The sequence below is a fragment of the Urtica dioica genome, chromosome 7, assembly GCF_054948205.1.
Source record: "Urtica dioica subsp. dioica isolate 48M chromosome 7, U.dioica_male_clone48M_v1_H2, whole genome shotgun sequence".
NCBI classification, from domain to species: Eukaryota; Viridiplantae; Streptophyta; class Magnoliopsida; order Rosales; family Urticaceae; genus Urtica; species Urtica dioica.
In genome coordinates, this window is record NC_142762.1 from 48284711 (window position 1) to 48305904 (window position 21194).

Genomic DNA, 21194 nt, shown 5'->3' on the forward strand with positions numbered 1-21194 from the left:
CCCTAAAAAAAAAAGAGAGAGAACGAGTGAACAACGAATGAGAGACTAAATTTGTGGGAAAGAAAAGTAAAAGAAAATCAAGGGTAAAAGAGTATTTGCACACTTGGTCAATCAGTAGAATTGTCCAAATTAACATTTGGTGAAAAATGAGAAGTGAGTTATCAAATGATAGCAGATCTGTCAATTTATCCTGCGTGCGTACAAATTATATAGCTCTTTTATGAAACTAATCTCATGAATAGCGTGTCAAAAGTTTATATTGCAATAATAGTATTTTACAAGGATGTAAACAATCACTTTTCTTTTCTTGATGTTTACAGATTTTTTTGAAGAAGTTTTTTATAATTTTTCTTCTCTATTTAATTTTGTTTATTGCTTAGAATTTTATGTATAGGAAAAATAATCTCATATATACACTATTTTAAAATGATTTTAAAATATGCACTTGTAACAACTTCTAAAAACATCATTCTCTTAATTTTCCCAATTAATGTTGTCTAGAATTAGTACAAATAGCCAAAATTTATAAAAATGTGCCAAGTACTTTATCATTAAATTTTGAAAAGTGATAAATTACTTACACGTTCATAACTCAGTGTCAAATAGTTTGATTATAATATGAAACAATTTTTTTGGCAACGTAATTTGACTATTTTACTAAAAATAAGTTTACTAATCACTTATTAGTTTGAACTTTCAAAGAGCTACTTTATAAACTTTATTTTATGCTCGTTTCAATTGATAATGAGTACCAAAAACTTTTTACATTTTTTTAATGGAAACTACAAACCACTTTAGTCTAAAGAAATGAATTTGGTAACAATAATGTTGCCAATTTAAAAGATGGATGAAATATTGGAATAGCCATTTGGAAATTGGAACTAAGCATTTATACATGTCCTGGTTCGTGGGTTCAAACGATAGGACAAAATCATTTTAATGCGTCGTCTCTGAATCACTGGTCACCCTTTGTAAATGAACCATTCACATACAATACAATGGGTATCCCTCTCTTTTTTCACACATTTCAAACTGGACATGAAAATCCTATATTGTACACAGCTTATTGCAGAAATTTTTTACATCGAAAAAAAATAAGAGTCCGGCCTAACAGCAAAACTTAAAAACAGTAAAATCAATCTTAAAGAGAAAAACAAAAACGACAAATGTTATCCAACGTACTGGTTTTTTTACCTATCAGGCTAAGATGTTCTCCATTGCACCTCGATTTGCACCTTTCCGTTTTTGGAGTCGATGAGATGATATTTCTCATTGATTCTCTTGTTGTTCACCACATCTTCCAGTTTTATATCCACATATCCCAGAGTTTCCTAGTACAAACAAAAGGAATAAAAGACAAAAACAAAATTGTTGAGAAGCTTGAAAAACACACTTACAGATTACTATGTTTCCAACATAGCTTAAAAAAAAATTCATATAGAAGATGGAATAATGGTTGCAAAAGATACCTTGGGATGAAGCAATCCAATCCTCGAAGGAGCACTAACAACTTCCACATGAAGCTTATCGTTAATGGGCGGCGAGTCAAGCATGAATGTAAATTCCTCATCCCATCTCGGGTCCCGGTTTTTCTTCACCGGCTGTTTCAATTTCAAACAAAATGATCAGATTAATAACAGCAAGTAATATAATTCAGTTAAAGCGAAACTATCATTTAAGGAATTCACTTCCTCGCAAGTAAATTTGTAAATTATGTTACTGGAAAATGATAAGACCCAGAAATGTTATCAATAGAGTTACTAACATACCTTTGTTTTTTTCTCCTCGCCCCGGAAAAGTAATCGAACGTATGGGTTTGTGTGGTTCTTTCCTTCAACATCTTCGGCTTCGTGGACTTGGATCACAAGCAAACCGCCTCCTTCTGGGGTTCCTTCCGGAGCCTTTTGTACAGAAGTCGAACCCTCAACATCTTCATCAGGTATTTCATCTGCCTTGAATGGCTTGTAATTCAACTCCAAAACAATCTGCCCGCGGGACTTCTCGTTCTGAGCATCATTCAGGTCCATGTTTTTCAGAAGATCCAGGGTCACAACCTTTGCTTCATCGGGTGTAAGATCTTTCAATGGAAAGACGTTCATTCCCATCTTGTCGTGCTTTCCAACCTGAAGAAAAAAAAAAACTCAGTAATGATAAAAAAAAAAAAAATTAAATGACCTAGAAAAAAAGGGGGATCCCAAGAAAAACTGGGGTCCTCAAAACTTGCCTGTTCCCAGTCATATACAATCAGCTCGAGGGCTTGAGATTGAGGGTCTTTGACAACCACGTTGAATTCTTCATTCCACTCTGGGTTCAAGTTTTTGTGCTTCACTGTTGTCTTTTTCGAAGGAAGCTTGTCATCAGTTAGCTTGAGTTTGACATAAGGGTCTGATGCTCCCATGATATCTTTCTTTTTCAGCTTCATTGCCCTAACAACCTTCACACTCAGGATTCCCACAGGTTTCTTCATTGCTCTGGCAAATAAAAGCATCACAGTTTAGATAATATTCATGGTCTCATTTTTTAACTGTAGAAGAGCGTGTTCTTACTTCGAAGGATCCATAATTTGCACTTCTAGGGATTTGGGCCATAGATACATGTTAGCAACTTGATCTTTAATGAGCTCCTGATAAGAAAAGCTCATCAGAAACAATAAAAGGCTTTTCAAATGATTAAGATTTATAATAATCATGAAGTAAAACCTGAACAAATCCATAGAGGCCAGGAATAGCCATAGCATCTGCACCAAGCAGCTTCAACCCAAAATCAACATGTGGCTGAAAAAATCATAAAAAACCAAGTTTATACATAATGTGGGTCAGAAGATATAGAAGTAATACAGATGAAATGAACCATTTATTTTCCACTATCAGCTTCTAATGCTAGATTTGCCAGGAATATTTATACCCAAATCAACAATTCAAGAATATATACACATAACTCATCATTCTATCAACAAGAAGAAATGAAGGCATACCTTTTCCATGAGGGACACGATTATTTTTGCAAAGCAAGGAAAGCTAGGAACTAAAGGCTTTAGTGTGATACGCGGAGAAGCAAATACTTGCAAATCAACTACCTGGAATCAAAGCAATAAGTTTACTGAATAATATTGCAGTGTTGCTGTGTGTGTGAAAACAATTACTCTTCAAATAGTAATTGAAGTAGTACTGGAAAGCAGATTTTTTTTCATCTTTTTTTTTTTTTTTCTTTCAAGTAATTAAACACTTACTTGAACAGTGGCTCTCAACCCAAATGCTTTAACCGCAACCGTGACGTTAGGATTCCCCGCCCACCTCAAAGAAGGTTCCATTATCAGTTCCTTTTCATCGGTTGAGTAAACTTTCATTCCTTGAAAAAAAAAACAAGTAAATCATAGCACAATCATATAAGAATTTCAATGCTAATTCAAGTCTGCAGAGAATAGACTAGGAACAAAAGAATATAAAGTAAACCCCAGAACAAAAGGCCAAAAAATTCTCAGATATTATCAAAAGAAATTGGTGGCACCACAACAATCAAGTTCCTAAAAAGATATGTTGGAAATAGGGGCCGTGAAGTATTATTTTTTGAACTCTACACTATTGGTTAAAGTTCAGTACACATGGTGAAGGGGAAAACTCTTTAAGACTATCTCAGAATCTAGTGTGCGAAGCTAACAATATTCTGCTCTAGCTTATGCCAGTCTCAACTAAATATAACGACTCAGATAATGAAACTTTTCACTTATTCTAGTAGTTCAAAATTACCATCAAGCACCACAATTAGGCTTTCTTAAACTGAATAAAAGGACCTTATTAATTGAAGGATACATGGATGGAATCACTTTGATTGCATTGTCCAAACATGTGTGTATCTAAGCATTATGATTTAGCAAACCTTGAAAAGTAGGCGGTAGTGAACCCAAGGAAAGTGCTTCGAACTCAACAGAGTCGATCTTGTATTTCGGAATCTGCTCGGCGATAATTGGCTTCGCTATAGTCCTTGCGGTCTTACAAATTGCCTGAAGAAAAACCATATACTATAATAAAAACCATAAACTACACAAACGAGCCTCAAACAAGAAAGACCAAGAACACATACCTTGTCGAGATAAGGCCACATGAGTTCAATGAATCTATTGAGCCAGTCAACCTTCAAAGAAACAGAATAACGATGAGTTTATTTGTATATAACTTAACCACATTGCATTTAGCTCTTACATATGAGTATTTGAGAGAGATTGGTTTAGCAATTCAAACAAACATACGCGATCATAATCGGGCATTTTAACCCACAGAGGAAGCTCCGGAAGCATCCGTTGCAACGATTTGGAATCTTGCTCCACCAGAGGACGAATCGCCGGATCCTAAATGTTCCCCCCAAAAAAAAGGTCAAGAATTCATGTCTTTTACAAGTCAAAGCTTCTACAATCATCTTTGGATCACCTATTTCGTAACAGAAAGAAATAAAAACAAGCAAACAAACAGACCAATCGAAAGAGAAATGTTTTGATTCCTAAAATAGCCTATTCGTTTACCAGAATCAAAATCCGAAACATAATACTAGCTTAACCTAAAACACTCTACTCTCCTCTATTTCACGATTCACATTAACCTAATTCCTCTTTTGAACAGACAATCCGAAGAGTAATAAAAGAAAATCGAGATTAAAGACCGACCTTCACATCAGTCGGCTGAAAGTAGACGAACATGTAGTAACCGATCACGAGACCGATTGAAGTGCCAACTCCGAAGCCACAAATGCCAGTAATGAAGCTCAGAATCCCCATTTTCGTCTTCTTTTTGCTTAGAGATCAAGCTACAACACAATACCCACTCACTCAGACACTCTTGAGACTAAAAACGCCGAAGAAATTAAAAGATTATTTCAATAGTTTTTATTTTATTTTATTTCATAAGGTGTAAAAGATAAGACAATAACCGTTTTGGTGATTTCCTTTGGCCAATAATCAAAAACAGCATTTAATGCGGAAATTAAGATCTTGGTGGAAAAACCTTTTTATTTTTATTTCTATTTCTATTTAATTTCCGTTTCAAAATGATAAGTGAATTAGTAATAGATGGGCGGTCATACAATCGCGTGGGGTACGCGTACGAAAAGTGTCGGTAACGTAACGTTAATGAGGGAAAGTCTCTAATTGCTCAATTTTTGAAATGTGGAATTAAGGCGTAATTAATTAGGGTACGGAAATTCAAGGGTAAATAACAATAGTTATTATCTTCTTCTTTTTTCTTCCTTAAATGTTATATATTGCCGTTACACACGTATGACAACAATAAATTGTACTTTAATATGCTCAATCCACTTGTATTGCAATGTTAAATAATTTTGTTATATTTTCCAGTTATCTAATTGGCATGAATATTCCAGTTTATCCAACTAACTCCAGTGATGCGAAGGAATTATCCAAGGGGCTTTATCGATATACTACAATAATTACTTGAATTGATCATCAAGGTACTAGTACTAGTGGCAGTGAGCTGTTTTAATAAGAAATGATCAAAGAGACAATATAAAATTAACTAATAATATAATTATAGTAATGAGTAATGAATTGAAAACAACTTGTTGGTTTCTATTTTGTCATTTTCGGCCTTTTTAAATAATGTATAGTCCTTTTGGTTTTTCGTTGGGTCCCTTTAAAACACTTGTTCTCACTCAAGCTTTCATTTTCTTCCAGCACAGCAAAACAAATTCCAATATGCTATAAAAATTTCTCTCTCTAAATATATGTGTAATTTAGCTAAAAAAAAGTTGTAATTTAGCAAAAAAAAAATATCCTCAAATACTTGAGCTTAATTTCTCGCATCTTCTCAAAATTCTCTCTCTCTCTCTCTCTCTCTCTCTCTCTCTCTCTCTCTCTCTATTTTTGCACCCTTTATATATTTGGCTGAGATATGTGCACGTCTTTGTCACCTCGACCTTCCCCGCATGGCCTTTCCTTCTTTTATCTTTGCATTCAACAAAATACAAGCTATCTCTTACTAAATATGCGCGTTAAAAATTAAGTATTAATTATATTTGATGAAGGTTTTTTTTTATTACAATTTTGGATTTTTGATGATTTTATGCTATCAAGTTACTACTACTAATTTTTTAATCGGTGATGAAGTTTGGGATATTAGGATTACAAAATCCAATCGGGTATCGCACGCTCCGGTGTGACTCAAGTCACTAGAGTCACTGCGGTGATATGTGGTTATCGCTAGACCACGGTATGCAGTGAAATGCAATGACATGCAGTGACCTATGATCCTCATGTGCATATTCATTTTTTTGATCAATTTTGTTATACAATTAGTGTTTTTGGTGCATAATTGATGTTATTAGATAAAAATATCTTATAATTTGGTATATGACGTAATTTTTTTATGACAAAGTTCATTAATTCAGAAGACCATCATTATTCGGGCTAGTGCGACAAATCGCGGTGAAGGTTGCCATGTTGCCATTATGAAGAATAAAATTACAGAGCTAAACATCCTTGATATTGTCACAGTGTCGTCTTTCGCTCATCTTTTTTCTTCCGGAAATGAAATTTCATGACTCAATAGCTCATAATCTTCTACTCCGAAAGATTTAAACTCCAAAGACCAATGAACTCCATTTCAAGGATGGAGAAAAGTTGTGTATGTAAGAAATTCTATGATCTCATCTCATGCATTGATTACCGGCTTGTCAAGGAAGACGGACCATTAGTAGAAGAGATGACTGCACGTGAAATTTATTAAAAGTTGTGCAAAAATTATTTAAATAGCAAAAAGAAGGTGAAATATGGTGGAACATCGCGTTTATGAACATAAACGCTAATAAACTTTATTGTGGACGACGCATTCAAGTTGAGGATACTCTTGTTCGTGGAGGGGTATTTTTCCGACATCTACCACCCAAAGATGGTGCATAGTGTATAGGTTATAGTGAATGTGGTATTACGTATAATAGCGAAGATGAATGTGATGCATCGTATGGATGTGACACAGACTTATACACTACATAAGTTTGTATGGAATATCAAAGTCTTTCATTATTGGAGTGATTTGAGTCAAAATGTAAGTCATCAAGTCCAATATCTGCATCATATTCGTTGACATATATGACTACTCTCTTATCCTTATTTTTTTGGAAAATAGGTGGACGGATTCTTCTCAATAAGAGTGACACATTATGAATAATTTTGACCTTATTTAAGTAAGCAACTTTATCATCAGCACAAATTGTACAATACTGCCAATTTTATATTAAGATAAAAATGAATTTATCCAATTTAAGCAGCACTTATAGCTTATATAAATGCTCGCAAAATTTTATATTCGTTCAGATTTCCATAATCGCAAGCATTTCATCCTCTTTTGAGACACAAAGCCTCAACAAAATAACAATAACACCACAAAACTTTACGAAGTTAAAATAATAATAATTAAAATAGACAACTAAAATGTTCACATTTTATTGCACCCCATCGTATTTTGTCGTAGACGATCGCAACCCACCGCAGAGGCAACAAATCGCCGCAGAAGGCCGCAAATGACCACAAAAGTATACTATTGTCCATTCTGAAATTCGTAAAACACTTCGAAATATGTAATAAACATTTATATAACAAGATAATAAATTAATCAATTATAATTTATGACCTTTGTGTCCAAAGTCACTTGAAAATTGATGACCTAAAATTTGTTTAAGAGGGGCCAAGACAACACGACTAGGAGAGACGGCATTATCCACAAAGAAATTTAGATGGGAGGATGGCTGAGTAAAATAGTGCTGTGAGGTTTGAAGTTTTTTTTGGTTATTGGTCATGTTAGAGAGATATATAGAGAATGAGAATATTATGAATTTAAGAGAGGGTGGATGAGATGAAGGATTTTTTTTTATCATTATTATCAAAAGACACATAATTTTTATACTTATAAGGTTCTTAATTTCTCTTTATTTGATACATAAAAAACCGATTTCCTTATATGTATATAAAAATAAAAGTATACTTTTATTACCATTAGTTAGCTGATGTTACACAGTCAAATATAGAAAAAGTGTTGAAAGGGGAAAAGTTAAATTAATAGTAGTAATAATAATAATATTTATGACCTTTCAGTTATAAATTTAGTCGGTAGAGTCGTCTATTCATATATGATATGATATGAATATATCCGCACTTTGCTATTTTTGTAAAGTTTGACATAAAAATTAGATAAGGCTACAGTTTATAATATTATGCTTCTATCCTGTTTTTTTATTCTTGAAATAATGGAAGTTTAGATTTTTGGAATTGTAGGAGACACATTTAGGTTTTGGGTCCACTCCACCACACAACTTTTTTCTAAAAAAAAACTCCACGACACATCTTACTATTATTGAGATAGTATATAGTCTTTTATATCATTTTTCTGTTCCCTTTTCTTTCTTAATGGGGACGGAAAGATTAGACTCAAAGTAACTCGCCTCGTAATGTAGCGTGCAATTAACTCTGGACTCGGTATTGCTACGTATTATTATTACTATTAAAATTGTGGCTACAAATTGTTTGTTTGTGTCAAAAAAGCCAAATGATCGTTGACAGACAACACAACACTACTTCAATTGTGGTGCAATAATGTGACAACGAAAAAGAAAAAAAAAATCGGAAATTAAATGAGAGCATTTGCACAAGAGCTTACAAATAAATCAACTTTCCAATTTAAAGCGTTATCAAGTTATTCTTATCGTTTGGGCATATTTGGGCTTACAGTAAGACCCTAACAAGGCCCAAATTAACTTGGACAAACAGCCGGATTATTGGCGTAGGTACATAGTTACATGATATCCACGTAAGGAATAAAAAAAAGAATACATTATACATACATGGCATCAAGAATATATATATATATATATATATATATATATATATATATATACATGATACCTAAAAAAAAGACTATATTTATATATATATATATATATATATATGAAGAAGCCAGAGTTCTAAATAAGGGGCTAATATGTAAAAAAAAGAAGTTAAGTGAGGTTGATTTATAAATTTTTAAGATAAAAAAATAATTGGCAAGAAATACAAAATAAGTTTTTTGAGAGGGAGGCTAGCCCTAGACTTGCCGTGGCTTCGTGCCTAAATATATATATATATATATATATATATATATATATATATGTATATGTATTTATATATTGTAGTGATGACATTGTGTAACCCACGTCCAACTTCAATGTTAGACCGTGTTACTAAGTGTTAAAAAAAAAAATTAAAATTATAAAAACTTTGGAGCCAATAATAAGAAGTTGCCATATAGATCAACATTAATGCCAGTATATGATGATCATAAAACATAATGATGAACATGAGGTATGTAAAGCATTGTCTTTTTAGTATTTGTGGACCTTATTTATATCACGCCTAGTGAAGTGTGTCGATCGATTTTTGTAGCCTTTTAAATTGTAAAAAAAATAATAATAAAAAAAGGAGTGGGAGAGAAACGACAAGTTTGCCATTTGGAGGGTCAACTAGTGCTTATGGCCATGGCATACTAGCAAACAGAATGTGCGTTGTAGAGTATATAATATGTGGAGCCATGATTTTTATTAATGGATTTATGAGTAATGAGTTTATGTGTTTGCTTAGTCAGTTGAACTGTTGAAGTTTATTTTTGTGTGGGGATGAGGATAATAAGGTATTTGTTAGGTTGCTCAATGTGTAAATATTGACTTGTTTGGCTGATAGATTTTTTGTAAGGGTAAATTTTTGCTGGCCACAAATACCAAATTTAAGCACGTGATATGAAATCCTAAATCCCATCTTTGAAAATGAAGCTACATAATTATAGTTTGAGCAAAAAAAAAAAAAAAAAAAGAAAAAGAAAAAGAAATCGAAAAAAAAGCTATATAATTATAACTATTTATTATTTATCAATTGATCGTGGCGTGCTTTTGGAACTATCGATTGGTGTCTCTTTCGTTAAACTTGGGCTTGTCCAATTTACTTGTAAAAAGGCTAAGCCCAATGAAAATTGATTGAGCTGTTATATATAATATATATATATATATTATATATATAATATATATATGAATAGATGTTTATCTAAAAGTTGAAGAAAAATATAATGGCAAAATTAGAAATTAGTGAATAATCGAAGACATATGTAAAATATGAAAAATAAAATTTCAATAAACGACTTTGATATTTTATTTGAGGATATGGCGGGATAAATACTTAAAATTTTCGTTTGGATACAGTTAGCTAACTAATTTTTTTTTTTTTTTTTTTTTTTGCAAGTAAAATACCTATTCTCTACTTTTAGTTGTACGTTACCACTTGCATCGTTTAAGTTAAAAGAAATGCCACGTGTCATGATCCGAGGTGTTGAATAATTTTAATTTTTTTTTTAAATTGGATACAATTTCAAAGACTAATAAAACTAAAAACAATGAATTGTATTTGGCTGTTTATAGTTGATGAAGATCAGTGATGCTTTACCCTCTATTGGAAAACGATTGAGTTTTAGAACACAACACACACACACATGCATGTGTATATATATATATATATATATATATATATATATATATATATATATATATACAACACCCTCTTTCCGTCGATTCGCTATAACGTCGAACCTTCTCTCGACCTGCAGAAACTCCCCGAGCGACGACAGCCTTGCTCCTCCGCCGAAGTCCTCTACGCCGTCCTCGTCATCAATTTGCTTCTTCTTGATCCCATTTCTTCTCAATAAAAAAAAAACATTAGCAAAACAAAACAAATTTTTTCGCTCTCATGCATTTCATCAAACAGTTGACGCGCAAGTCCACCCCGACCACATTTCGAGTAGAGCAAAAGCAACGAAGCCTCAACGAACCTATCACGGTGAAACTCTAGATTCAAAGCCATGTAATGAATCTCAAACATTGTTTTTCCATCTCCGACCATCTCATCAATCAGTTGACGCGCAAGTCAACCTTGGCCACATTTCGAGTAGAGCAAAAGCAACGAAGCCTTAACGAACCTATCACGGTGAAACTCTAGATTCAAAGCCATGTAATGAATCTCAAACATTGTTTTTCCATCTCCGACCATCTCAAAGCCGTTCCCCAAAGCTTTGAGCGAAACCATCGCAAGAGACAGCAAATATATATGTTTTTGTGTGTGTATAAATGTATGCCGTATTGTGTATGTGTGTGTATATATGTTTGTATTTGTGTGATATGTATATGTGTGTTCAAAGAGAGAATACTTTTTTTTTTAAGGAAAAATTGTACAAAATAGCCATTTGAAATTTATTAATTAGCAAAATAGTCAAAGTTTCAACTTTTCAACAAAATAGTCAAATTTACGTTTTCAAATTATTTTTTTACAGCCAGTATTAAAAATTTGACGATTATTATAAACAATTTAACACTTTAAAAAAATTAATCTACGGGTACAAAAAAAAATTGAAATCAAATTACTGTACATTTTGGCTATTTCACTAAATTAAGATAAACCTTGGCTATTTTACAAATTAATAATTTTAAATTGACTATATTGCTACATCACCCTTTTTTTAATTAGTTTACTAGTTTTAAGTTTCATAAATCGTTTTTATTAGTTTTTGCTTGAAAAATAATTCTTCAAAACACTTAGAATTGGGACACGTGTTATTCCGTTTAATTTAAATGGTGCAAATAATAACGTGCAACTGAAAGTAAACATTAAATATTTTATTCGTTGAAAAAGAGATCAAGTAGCTAATTATATCCAGACGAAAATGTTAAATCTTTATGTCGACATTTCATCTTTTTATTATATAACATAAAATAATATAAAATTATTTTCTTGCTCATCTTTTCTCGATCCCAAATCAACTTAGCATAGGCTAGTCTCCCACTTTGACGTGTAATCTTCATCGCTAAGATATTATACAAAGAATGCCACGTCCAAGCAACATATTTAATGTCCAATGACTCAGAATCTCACCTCAAAAGAATGGCTTATAAAAGCAATAAAATATTATTATTTTGATGTTTTCCTTTAATTTATCATGTGATCTTATATCCTTTAAAGCATTCCCAGCCCATCTTATATCCTAATCTTATAGAATGAGGTTAGGATTGCTCTAAATACGAGGTTCCACTATTCATTCTATTTTAGAGTGATATTTTTTTTAAGTAGAAATCAACCACGATATTTATTATAATTATATATTTTGTGTGTAATTGAATTAAATATAATTTTTTTTAATTTATTATAATTTGATATAAATATTAATATTGACATGTGATACAGTTTAATACACTAAAAAAATCATTACAATATTAGTGTTTATTGCAAACAAACTAGAAAATGAATAACATGACATACACATATAAATAAATAAAAATTTAGTATTTTTGTATAATGCTACTTTTTAAATTTTGAACCAAATAAATACATGTTCTATGAAGAATGTTACTTTGAACCAAATTTATTTTGAACCAAATAAATACATGTTACTTTTTAAATTTTGAACCAAATAAAAACATTATTGAAATCAAAGTATACAAGTTAAATAAATATAAGTTGTAATGTAATATTGGAAAGTTTTTAAAATAATTAAAATAATAAAGTTATGAAGAATATGTTTTTTTGGTGTTAATAATGAAGTATTAAGTTGGAGATGAAATACTGTTTGTTTGATGTGATAAAAATCGTATTTTAGACTATAATAAATTGCATTTTAGTAATAATGTATATTTAACCGACCTTTTGTTTCTTTATTACGTGATGACGCTCGCTCGGTGACGCTTTAAAAATACTAAAAAACAGACAAATATCAAGCTCAAATATACGGTGTGCGTGGCTTTAGTTGATCAAATCAAATCTAAATATCTTGAATTCATGATTTCAAATTCAATATTCAAATTACGTAAAACGAGGACTTCTATATTCATATGGGCGGTGGAACCAACTTATTACGTGGTAGTTTTCTTTTCATGCCATCACGTGTTTTTTTATAATTATTTATTTAATTCACTCGCAGCCGATAATATTTTATTGTTGAATCTTCAAGAGTATGAGTGGATATGCTTATTTTCTCACCGTCAAATTGAATTCCAAACAGAAATGAGTAGTTTTAATACAATGAAGAATATCTCCATGCCCATCAAAAAGTTGACTTTGGATATAAGTCAATACATGTACTTATAGTTAGAATTAACTCCGTGTTTATTCACTTGTATTACCGGACAGTTTTAAAAGGAAAAAGGTAATTGATAACACCGTTACTTACATCTAATGGCTGTTTATTTCTTATCTTAGATTTGTTTTATCCATAGGCTTTTGTAAGAGAAAACTTCTCACGAGTTATTTGCTAAATTAATTGTGATAAATTTGTTTTATATTAAAAATTAACGGTTAAATATACATTATTACTAAAAACTTTTAGTGTATAAATAACTTTTGTCTTGACTTTTTGGTGAACACATTTGTTATTTATTATTATTATTGCATGAGCGAAAATGAACTATGCCTTGCACATTTGAGAGTAAACCTTGCTAAATAATATATTAGGAATCAAATTGTTAGTAGTTCGTGGAATAGGGTCAACATTTTTACTAGGGAAAAATGATGGCATAAATCCCTAAACTTTACGCTAGAGACAGTTTAGTCTTTATTCTTTTTTCTTTTACGGATAAAATCTCTATTGTTTGTTTTGAGTGTCACTGTTACTCTTTTGACGTTAAAATTTATCTGAATGTCACGCCTCACGATCTTAACAATGTTATCACCCAAAGTTTTTTCATTTCTTCCATCCTTCACTTGTATCTAAGACCATCTTCACTCAAATATCACTGTCTCGGACCAAGATGAGTTATGTTTTTGTTTTTCTTGCTCTTAGACAAAAATTCATCTATGATTATGTGTTTTTTGAGCTACACTAAAGACATGTACTTGCTGACATATTTGATAGATTTTGGGTATATAAGTGAGTGAGTGTAATTATTTTTTTAAAATGGTTATGGAGCTCAAAAGTGAGGATAGAGTGATAGACAAATTGAAGACATAATTTTCCAAAGCTGTGAGAACGTTCAATGGAGTTACGCCATTTTATGGTCTATTTCACCATGAACAACCAATGTATGTACAAAAATTCCTCTGTCGTTGATGAAGCTATTCATGATCCCCATCACCATGTTAGAGATCCCGATGTCTGGGCGGACTTGCGTCAGAACCTTTAGAAGAGACAAAGTCGCATCTAAAAGTCATTGACTTTTTGACCTTTAGAAGCGACTTTAAGCCTTTTGTAGTAATTTTCAGAACCTTGAAGATATAGATCTTGTAGGTCTCAATCCTCTTCTTGTGCCTCTTCTTCTTCTTGTCTCCGACCGTCGCGGTTCCGGCGTGCTTCCGCAACTTCTGCTCGGCAGTGAACTTTTATCTCTATTGGAACCTTCTCGGCCTTCTTATCTTCTACGGGCTTCTTCTCCGCAATCTTCTATGTCTTGGGTGCCATTGATGATGATTTTAGTGGATCAAGTGAAATTGAGTGCGATTTGAATTGCGAAAAGAGAGAAGATGAGATTAAGGATCTCGGTCTTTTTATTTATTTATTTTTTTATGATTGTATTATGTTTAATTAATTTAAAGATTTTTTTTTATTATATTATGTTAAATCCCAGCTTTCACATGATATAGAGAGTAACGGAGACACTCAAAATAAATAGTAAGAACTTTATCTGGTGAAAAAAATTGACTAAATTATATCAATCGTAAAATTCTAGAGATTTATGCAGCCGTTTTCTTTATTTTATTAACAATCTACAAAAAATGACAACACAACTTTGATTATTTTGATAACTTTTTAAATTTTAGCTATTTTTAAATTAAGTGAACAATGAGAGAACATATTGATATAATTCATGAAAAAATGTGTAGACTAAGTAAACTCAAATAAATATTTATAATTGGGCTCTATCTACAAATTTTTTGTATACATCATTTCTTTTTAAGATCTAGTCATGAGACATCATATATGGCTTAAACAAACCCACGTTTACAAATATTAAATACCCTTTCTAATATGTCTCTCTAATTATCTCATCTCTCTCGTCCTTTCCATAAAATTGAAATTTGCTTAGCCATCAATCCAAATATAATTAACTTTAATTAATAGATACAAGAAATTAATTAATAGCTGATTCACCACCACCACATCCGCTTCAATTCAACCTAACAAACGACTCATCTGGTGGGCCCCACAATACTGGCAGATTTGTATGGCCAGGATTGAACCGAAGCCACTATCAGCGAGAGACCTGACTTTGAGGAAAACGAGGAAAAGATCAACGGCTGAGAATCCCCCAGCGGCTTTTTTCCAAAAGATCTTTTATCCGACGGTCAGAATCAAATCGGCGGCTACCGGCCAACATTGCCCTCGGTCTACGACCAAAGAGAACGTTAGCCCATTGAGGCGGTTGTCGGTCTATTAGGGGCAACAGCGACATTTTATATTATTTTATTACATCATTAAATAAATAAAATAAAAATAGAAAGTTGCAACGAAATTGAGATTAGGAAGAGCGGATGTGATGTGTGCGTATATCTGTAAATATGTATATGTATATGTATAGATAGCCGTTGAACTGGAAGTCGTTTATTTTTCTATAAATATAGATCTATAATTTCACCATATGCTTTGTTATCTTAGCACTAACACTAACATTATTATTATCATTTTCTCTTTCTTCTCCTTCCTCTCTCATCTTCATATCATTTCTGTTTACTTGATCCACTAGAAGTTTTCATTTAATTATTTATATTTTAATTTGATATTTTTCTTTTGTTAATTTGTTCATATATCTCTTAGATCTGTTTTTATAGATCTCTCTACAAATTTCTCTACCAGGCTGATTGATTTGATCCTAATATTTTTCTTAGAAAGATCATCACTGCCTCCTAACATTTTTGCTTTTATTTTATTTTATAATAAGTTAAAAAAGAGATCCGATGGAACAATTTGCAGCGAAGAAGAACACACGAAGCCCGACGAAGAAGAACACGGGAATCTTGAGCCGCACGGCATCCGAAAACCGGCCTCCGATATTCTCGACCGTTTATGGTTGTTACGAAGGTCTGTTTCAAAACCCTTATTATTACCAACAACAACGACAAGCTTCTTCGCTTTCGCTCCCAGCGTCGCAAAAGCCTCCTCTTCTTCCGTTGCCGATAGTTCCGTTATCTCGGAACTATTCCCTGCCGTGCGCTCCAAGAAGCCTCTCTCTCTCTCCTCCCACGCCCAGAAGATCCGGCCCAATAAGGAAACAGCCAAAGCCTCGGCCCATCGCTGCACCGAAGTCCAAGCCCACCGATCGGTCGGAACCGGAGCCGGGACGTTTCGGCGGCGGCGGCGAAGGGTTTAGCCTGGTATCGCCGCCGCCGAGCAGTTTGCCGTTGCCGAAATTCGCGATGAGGCCGAAGCTGATAAGCTGCAACGCCGAGGCTGTCGGAGTTGGAGTCGACGCTGGAGCAACGGATAGTCTTCGCCGGATTCTCCGACTCCCCTGAACGACGGCGTTTTGTTTGTGTGCTTGTTTTCGGTCGCAATAATAAAAGGAAAAAAAAAATGAATCAGAAAGTTTTTTGTGTTGCTGATGAATTTTTTTTTTTTTTTTTTTTTTTTTTCTGTAGAAGAAATTTGTGGGCACGAGCACAACTCACCCCTAGGGTTTTTTGATTGGGTGTGATGTTTAGTGTAGCGTGATCACAATCACAGATAACTATCAATTCAAGGCAACTGTGAATTGGGTTTTTATTAATGTAAATTAGCAACTGTATTGTTGTTGTGGGGTTGTTTGTTTCACTATCAATCTATATCATGATTCATGTATTCATGTTTCATCTTTATCGAAAATAATACTGGTTCATGTTCATGTTCCATTGAATAAAAAACAAGAGGAGGTGGAATTTTTTCTTAATTATATATTAAAATTTGTGATTGATTTGACCTCTTTTTATTTTCATTATCGGATACAAAATTATGTTTTTGACATTTTTATTGTTCAGTTCAGAGTTCAGAGAGTCTTCAGACATGTTAGATAATGTCAATATACATAATTATGAAACAATTTATAGATAAATGTCAATTTTTAGTATTAAATTTACATATAAAGGAATAAAAGGATAATATCACAAAAAATTCTCTGGTTTTGATCAAATTACTTGTTATTACTCTCTTTTACACTATATCATGAAAAAACCCTCAATTTCCTACTTAATGATACAACCAACCCTCAATCTTTTTGTGATTTTTAAAAACCTACACATTAATTTTTTTTTTAAATAAAAAAATATTTAAGTATGGATGATTTTATGAATACCATTAAAATAGCCAAAATTAACATCATGTTTATAATTAATAATCTCTAACTCAAAAATATATTAGCTTTTATTCCTAAATATTTTTAAAATAGAAAATAAATATTACAAATTATAAAAATAGTGACAAAATTGATACTTTTAATTACTTGTTTGTAACTAAACACTCTTAAATTGGTCTAATTTGAAAAATAGTAACGTGGAATAATCAGCTTATTTACTCTTATATGTATATAATTATATTTTAATAAACTTACCAATGTTTCGTTTATTTTAGTAAATTAGCTAGATACTGCAATTTACCAAAATTAACATGAAAATATTAGAGACAATATGTAAAATACTATCTTATTAATAAGGCGAGGTCATAAAAAATGACAAGATTTTAAAAAAAAAATCTACAATCGCGTTGGGTAGATTGCAAATTCAACGTTTCAAGTGATCTAATCGTGAATTTTTTTTTTATTTTTTTATAATATAATTTAAAAACAGACAGATGGTGGTTTATTTATTTATTTATTTATTATTTTTTTTATATATTTTCAATCTCCGTAGATGGATGAAATGGATGATTAAGAATACAACACAAAATTAAGAGAACAATTTCACAGTTCAAAGTGAAATACGGGGAGATGAATTAAAAGGAAATTGAAATTTATCTCTATCTGTGCAATTAATCTAGTTGTGTGCTTCAAGTTTGCCCTTCCATTCCATACACAGTACATACCCAAACAAATAGGAACACAGTACAAATGGCAAACGGCACAAAGATTGATCAGGTTACTAAGCAATAAAAACAACTCACTCCCCACAAAATAATTCAATCAGACAAACCCGTTTTTCCTACACTTTTTTGGGTTTCATCAATTATCCTGGAACTGATGTTGGCATTTCAAACAGGTGTAAAACGTCGTTTGGCCTTCGTCCGCGGATCTCATCTGTAAAAACCCATGTCAAAGTTACTTACCATGTAACGAAAGTGTGATTAAAAAAAAAGGGTAACCGAAAAAACTAGTTTGTGGATGAGCGAATGAATACCTGTCTCGTATAGTACGAAGCCTCATCATGCCCACACTTTTCACATTTCCTTTTGATCTGTTGAGAAATCGAACACAGAAACAACTTGTGAGAAAGAAAAAAAAAAAAAAAACGGACCCTTTTACTTTCTCATGTTGTAAATGAGCACGTTACCGTTGATAGTTCCACTTTCTCTTCACTAGTTTGCTTTATGCCTAGCTCCCTTCTAATCGTCTACACACACTCAAGAAAGGGACGACAATAAGTTTCGAAGTTGACATGATAGCTTGTATATATAAACCAGAGAGTAAATCTCTAACTATATATCATATAGCGCAGCTAATTTTATCAATCTCGAGATCTGCCCTTGAGTTCATAGGAGGATTGACTGGTTTTTTTTGTTTTTTTTTGTGTTCCGACCCAAAATTTGACCTTTTGACACAAGTCGAGAGGAACCATATCACTCATCTATCAGATAAAAAGGTCTGTACCTCAGCGGTGACTCTGTAGCTGATTTCCTTTCCGGCAATATCTGAACACAACAGTTGTGGTGTCACAAAGGTATTATAAGAGCAGGGAAAAAGATGTGAACCTACAAATGCATGTATAGAGAGAGCCAAGTAGATATCCGGACGAGTATAGATAAACCTAGATATGCACTTCACATTCAGTGACGAACTAAACCGAGAATCGAATGGCTGTCTCACACCGATTGTTAGACTTATGTTGAGCTATTTAAAAACAGTAAAAAAAGAAGAAGAAAAAAAAAAGAAGAAGAACAATACATGACTGAGGACACGAAAACACGTCAAATAATTATTTTCCGTACTAAATTGAACTAACAATATGGATAAATGCAAGGGATTTAACCAGTTAATGAATTGAATTAGTCTTAAGGAATTCACACTCACTACTGATAGTGCCTATGCCTATACCGATACGGATCATTTGCTCTTATTCTCTTTGGCCAAGAACATCTCAGAATTCATTTCAAGTTTCATGGCCATCTAATTCACCAATCACTCACGAGAGCATGTGATCTACTACTACGAGTGAGAGAGGCTTAGACGATATATAGCATTCAAATGAAGATAACTACTACTCTGATGAAATCAGCACCAGAAATGAAAGAAAGAACGAAAAAAGACAAGACTAAATTAGTATTGACAAATCAACTTACCTTTGAGGTTAAGCTTGTTCTTGCACAAGGGACACTGAGCACTGTGTTTGGAGGCCAAAGCGAGCATCGTCCCACACAAATTACAGAACAGAAAATCTCTTCCTGTCGAGTACTCCATCTATACTGTTTTTTCTCAGCTTCTGCAAATAGCGAATGTACACAATCGTGAATTGGAAAACAGAGCACTGAAGTATGTACAACGCGATTGTATTTTCTCAAGGTCTGTAGTTATTTTCTGAGAAATCGACCGTGATTGTGGTTTCTAGACGAACCGAACCGAACCGAGCCGAGCTGTGAAATGCTCAAAAACTCGGCTCGGTAGAAGTTCAATAATATTTTGATTCGAAATTTAATTTGGTTCGTTTCAGAAGCTCTTACCGTAGCGGCCGGTGAGAGCGCGTCGGAGAAGAAAGAAAGGATGCAGAGACAGAGAGAGAGAGGGTTCAAGTTAATTAGGTTAAATAGTTTTCGATATATCCTCCTAAATCTTTTCTTGACAATTTGGCCCTAAATCTTTATATATATATATTTTTTTTATCAGACCCTAAATCTTTAGAGAAATTTCATTATTTGGGCTTAATAAGCCATTAAATATCAAGATTAGACCCTAATGTTTAAAAATATATGAATATGGACTTTTGGTCAAAAATCGGACAAAAACACCCCTGATTCAAAAAACCCATATTTTTCACTCATTTTCAAATGATTTTCATCACAATTCTTTTTGGTCTTCGAATTGGTTGCGCTAGAATTAGAATTTTCGGTGGTCGAATTGGTTGCACAATTTTTTTTTTTTTTTTTTTTAGGAATTTGGGTATGTGTTCAGTTTCGATGTTGAGGGTTTCACCTTGAATCTCATCGTACGACATCGTACAGCATCGTACGATATGAGTATGTGTTCAGTTTCGATTTTGAGGGTTTCACATTATATCTCATCGTACGGCATCGTACAGCATCGTACGACATCGTACAGCATCGTACGACATCGTACAGCATCGTATGTGTTCAGTTTTGATTTTGAGGGTTTCACATTGAATCTCATCGTACGGCATCGTACAGCATCGTACAGCATCGTACGACATCGTACAACATTGTACGATGAGATACAATGTGAAACCCTCAAAATCGATAAAATTCATACACATTATAATGTACGATGCCGTACGATGTCGTACGATGCTGTACGATGTCGTACGATGCTGTACGATGCCGTACGATGAGATTCAATGTGAAACCCTCAAAATCGAAACTGAACACATACTCATATCGTACGATGTCGTACGATGCTGTACGATGTCGTACGATGAGATTCAAGGTGAAACCCTCAAAATCGAAACTGAACACATACTCATATCGTACGATGCTGTACGATGTCGTACGATGAGATTCAAGGTGAAACCCTCAAAATCGAAACTAAACACATACTCAAATTCCTAAAAAAAAAAAAAAAAAAATCGGGGCGCTGCCCCGAACCCCACGAGCTCAGCGGTGAGCTCGACCACCGAAAATTCTAATATTAGCGCAACCAATTTGAACATGAAAAAGAATTGTGATGAAAATCATTTTAAAATGAGAGAAAATATATGGGTTTTTTTGAATTAGGGGTATTTTTGTCCGATTTTGGGTCAAAAGTCCATATTCATATATTTTTAAACATTAGGATCTAATCTTGATATT

The 21194-nt window shown here is 32.9% G+C and overlaps 3 protein-coding genes across 3 annotated transcripts; 1 reads left to right on the top strand and 2 right to left on the bottom strand.

The window, feature by feature from the left end:
* Positions 1-844: 844 nt before the first annotated feature.
* On the bottom strand, positions 845-4908 carry SYTB (Calcium-dependent lipid-binding (CaLB domain) family protein). Its single transcript, XM_089619456.1, has 12 exons — positions 4658-4908; positions 4247-4345; positions 4081-4131; positions 3877-4000; positions 3230-3348; positions 2975-3076; positions 2700-2774; positions 2547-2623; positions 2225-2471; positions 1770-2123; positions 1470-1601; positions 845-1331 (listed from the first exon to the last, which is right to left on the bottom strand). Exons 1-12 carry the CDS (start codon positions 4766-4768, stop codon positions 1203-1205), a joined length of 1620 nt encoding a protein of 539 aa, XP_089475582.1. The 5' UTR covers positions 4769-4908; the 3' UTR covers positions 845-1202.
* Positions 4909-15604: 10696 nt separating this feature from the next.
* LOC149392479 (uncharacterized) lies at positions 15605-16816 on the top strand. The gene has a single exon (XM_089618488.1). It carries the CDS (start codon positions 15953-15955, stop codon positions 16508-16510), a length of 558 nt encoding a protein of 185 aa, XP_089474614.1. The 5' UTR covers positions 15605-15952; the 3' UTR covers positions 16511-16816.
* Positions 16817-17878: 1062 nt separating this feature from the next.
* LOC149392480 (DNA-directed RNA polymerase I subunit RPA12-like protein) lies at positions 17879-20033 on the bottom strand. Its single transcript, XM_089620332.1, has 6 exons — positions 19896-20033; positions 19518-19657; positions 18829-18869; positions 18512-18571; positions 18359-18415; positions 17879-18258 (listed from the first exon to the last, which is right to left on the bottom strand). The coding sequence occupies exons 2-6, from the start codon at positions 19633-19635 to the stop codon at positions 18184-18186; spliced, it is 351 nt and encodes a 116-aa protein (XP_089476458.1). The 5' UTR covers positions 19636-19657; positions 19896-20033; the 3' UTR covers positions 17879-18183.
* Between the last annotated feature and the right edge of the window lie 1161 nt (positions 20034-21194).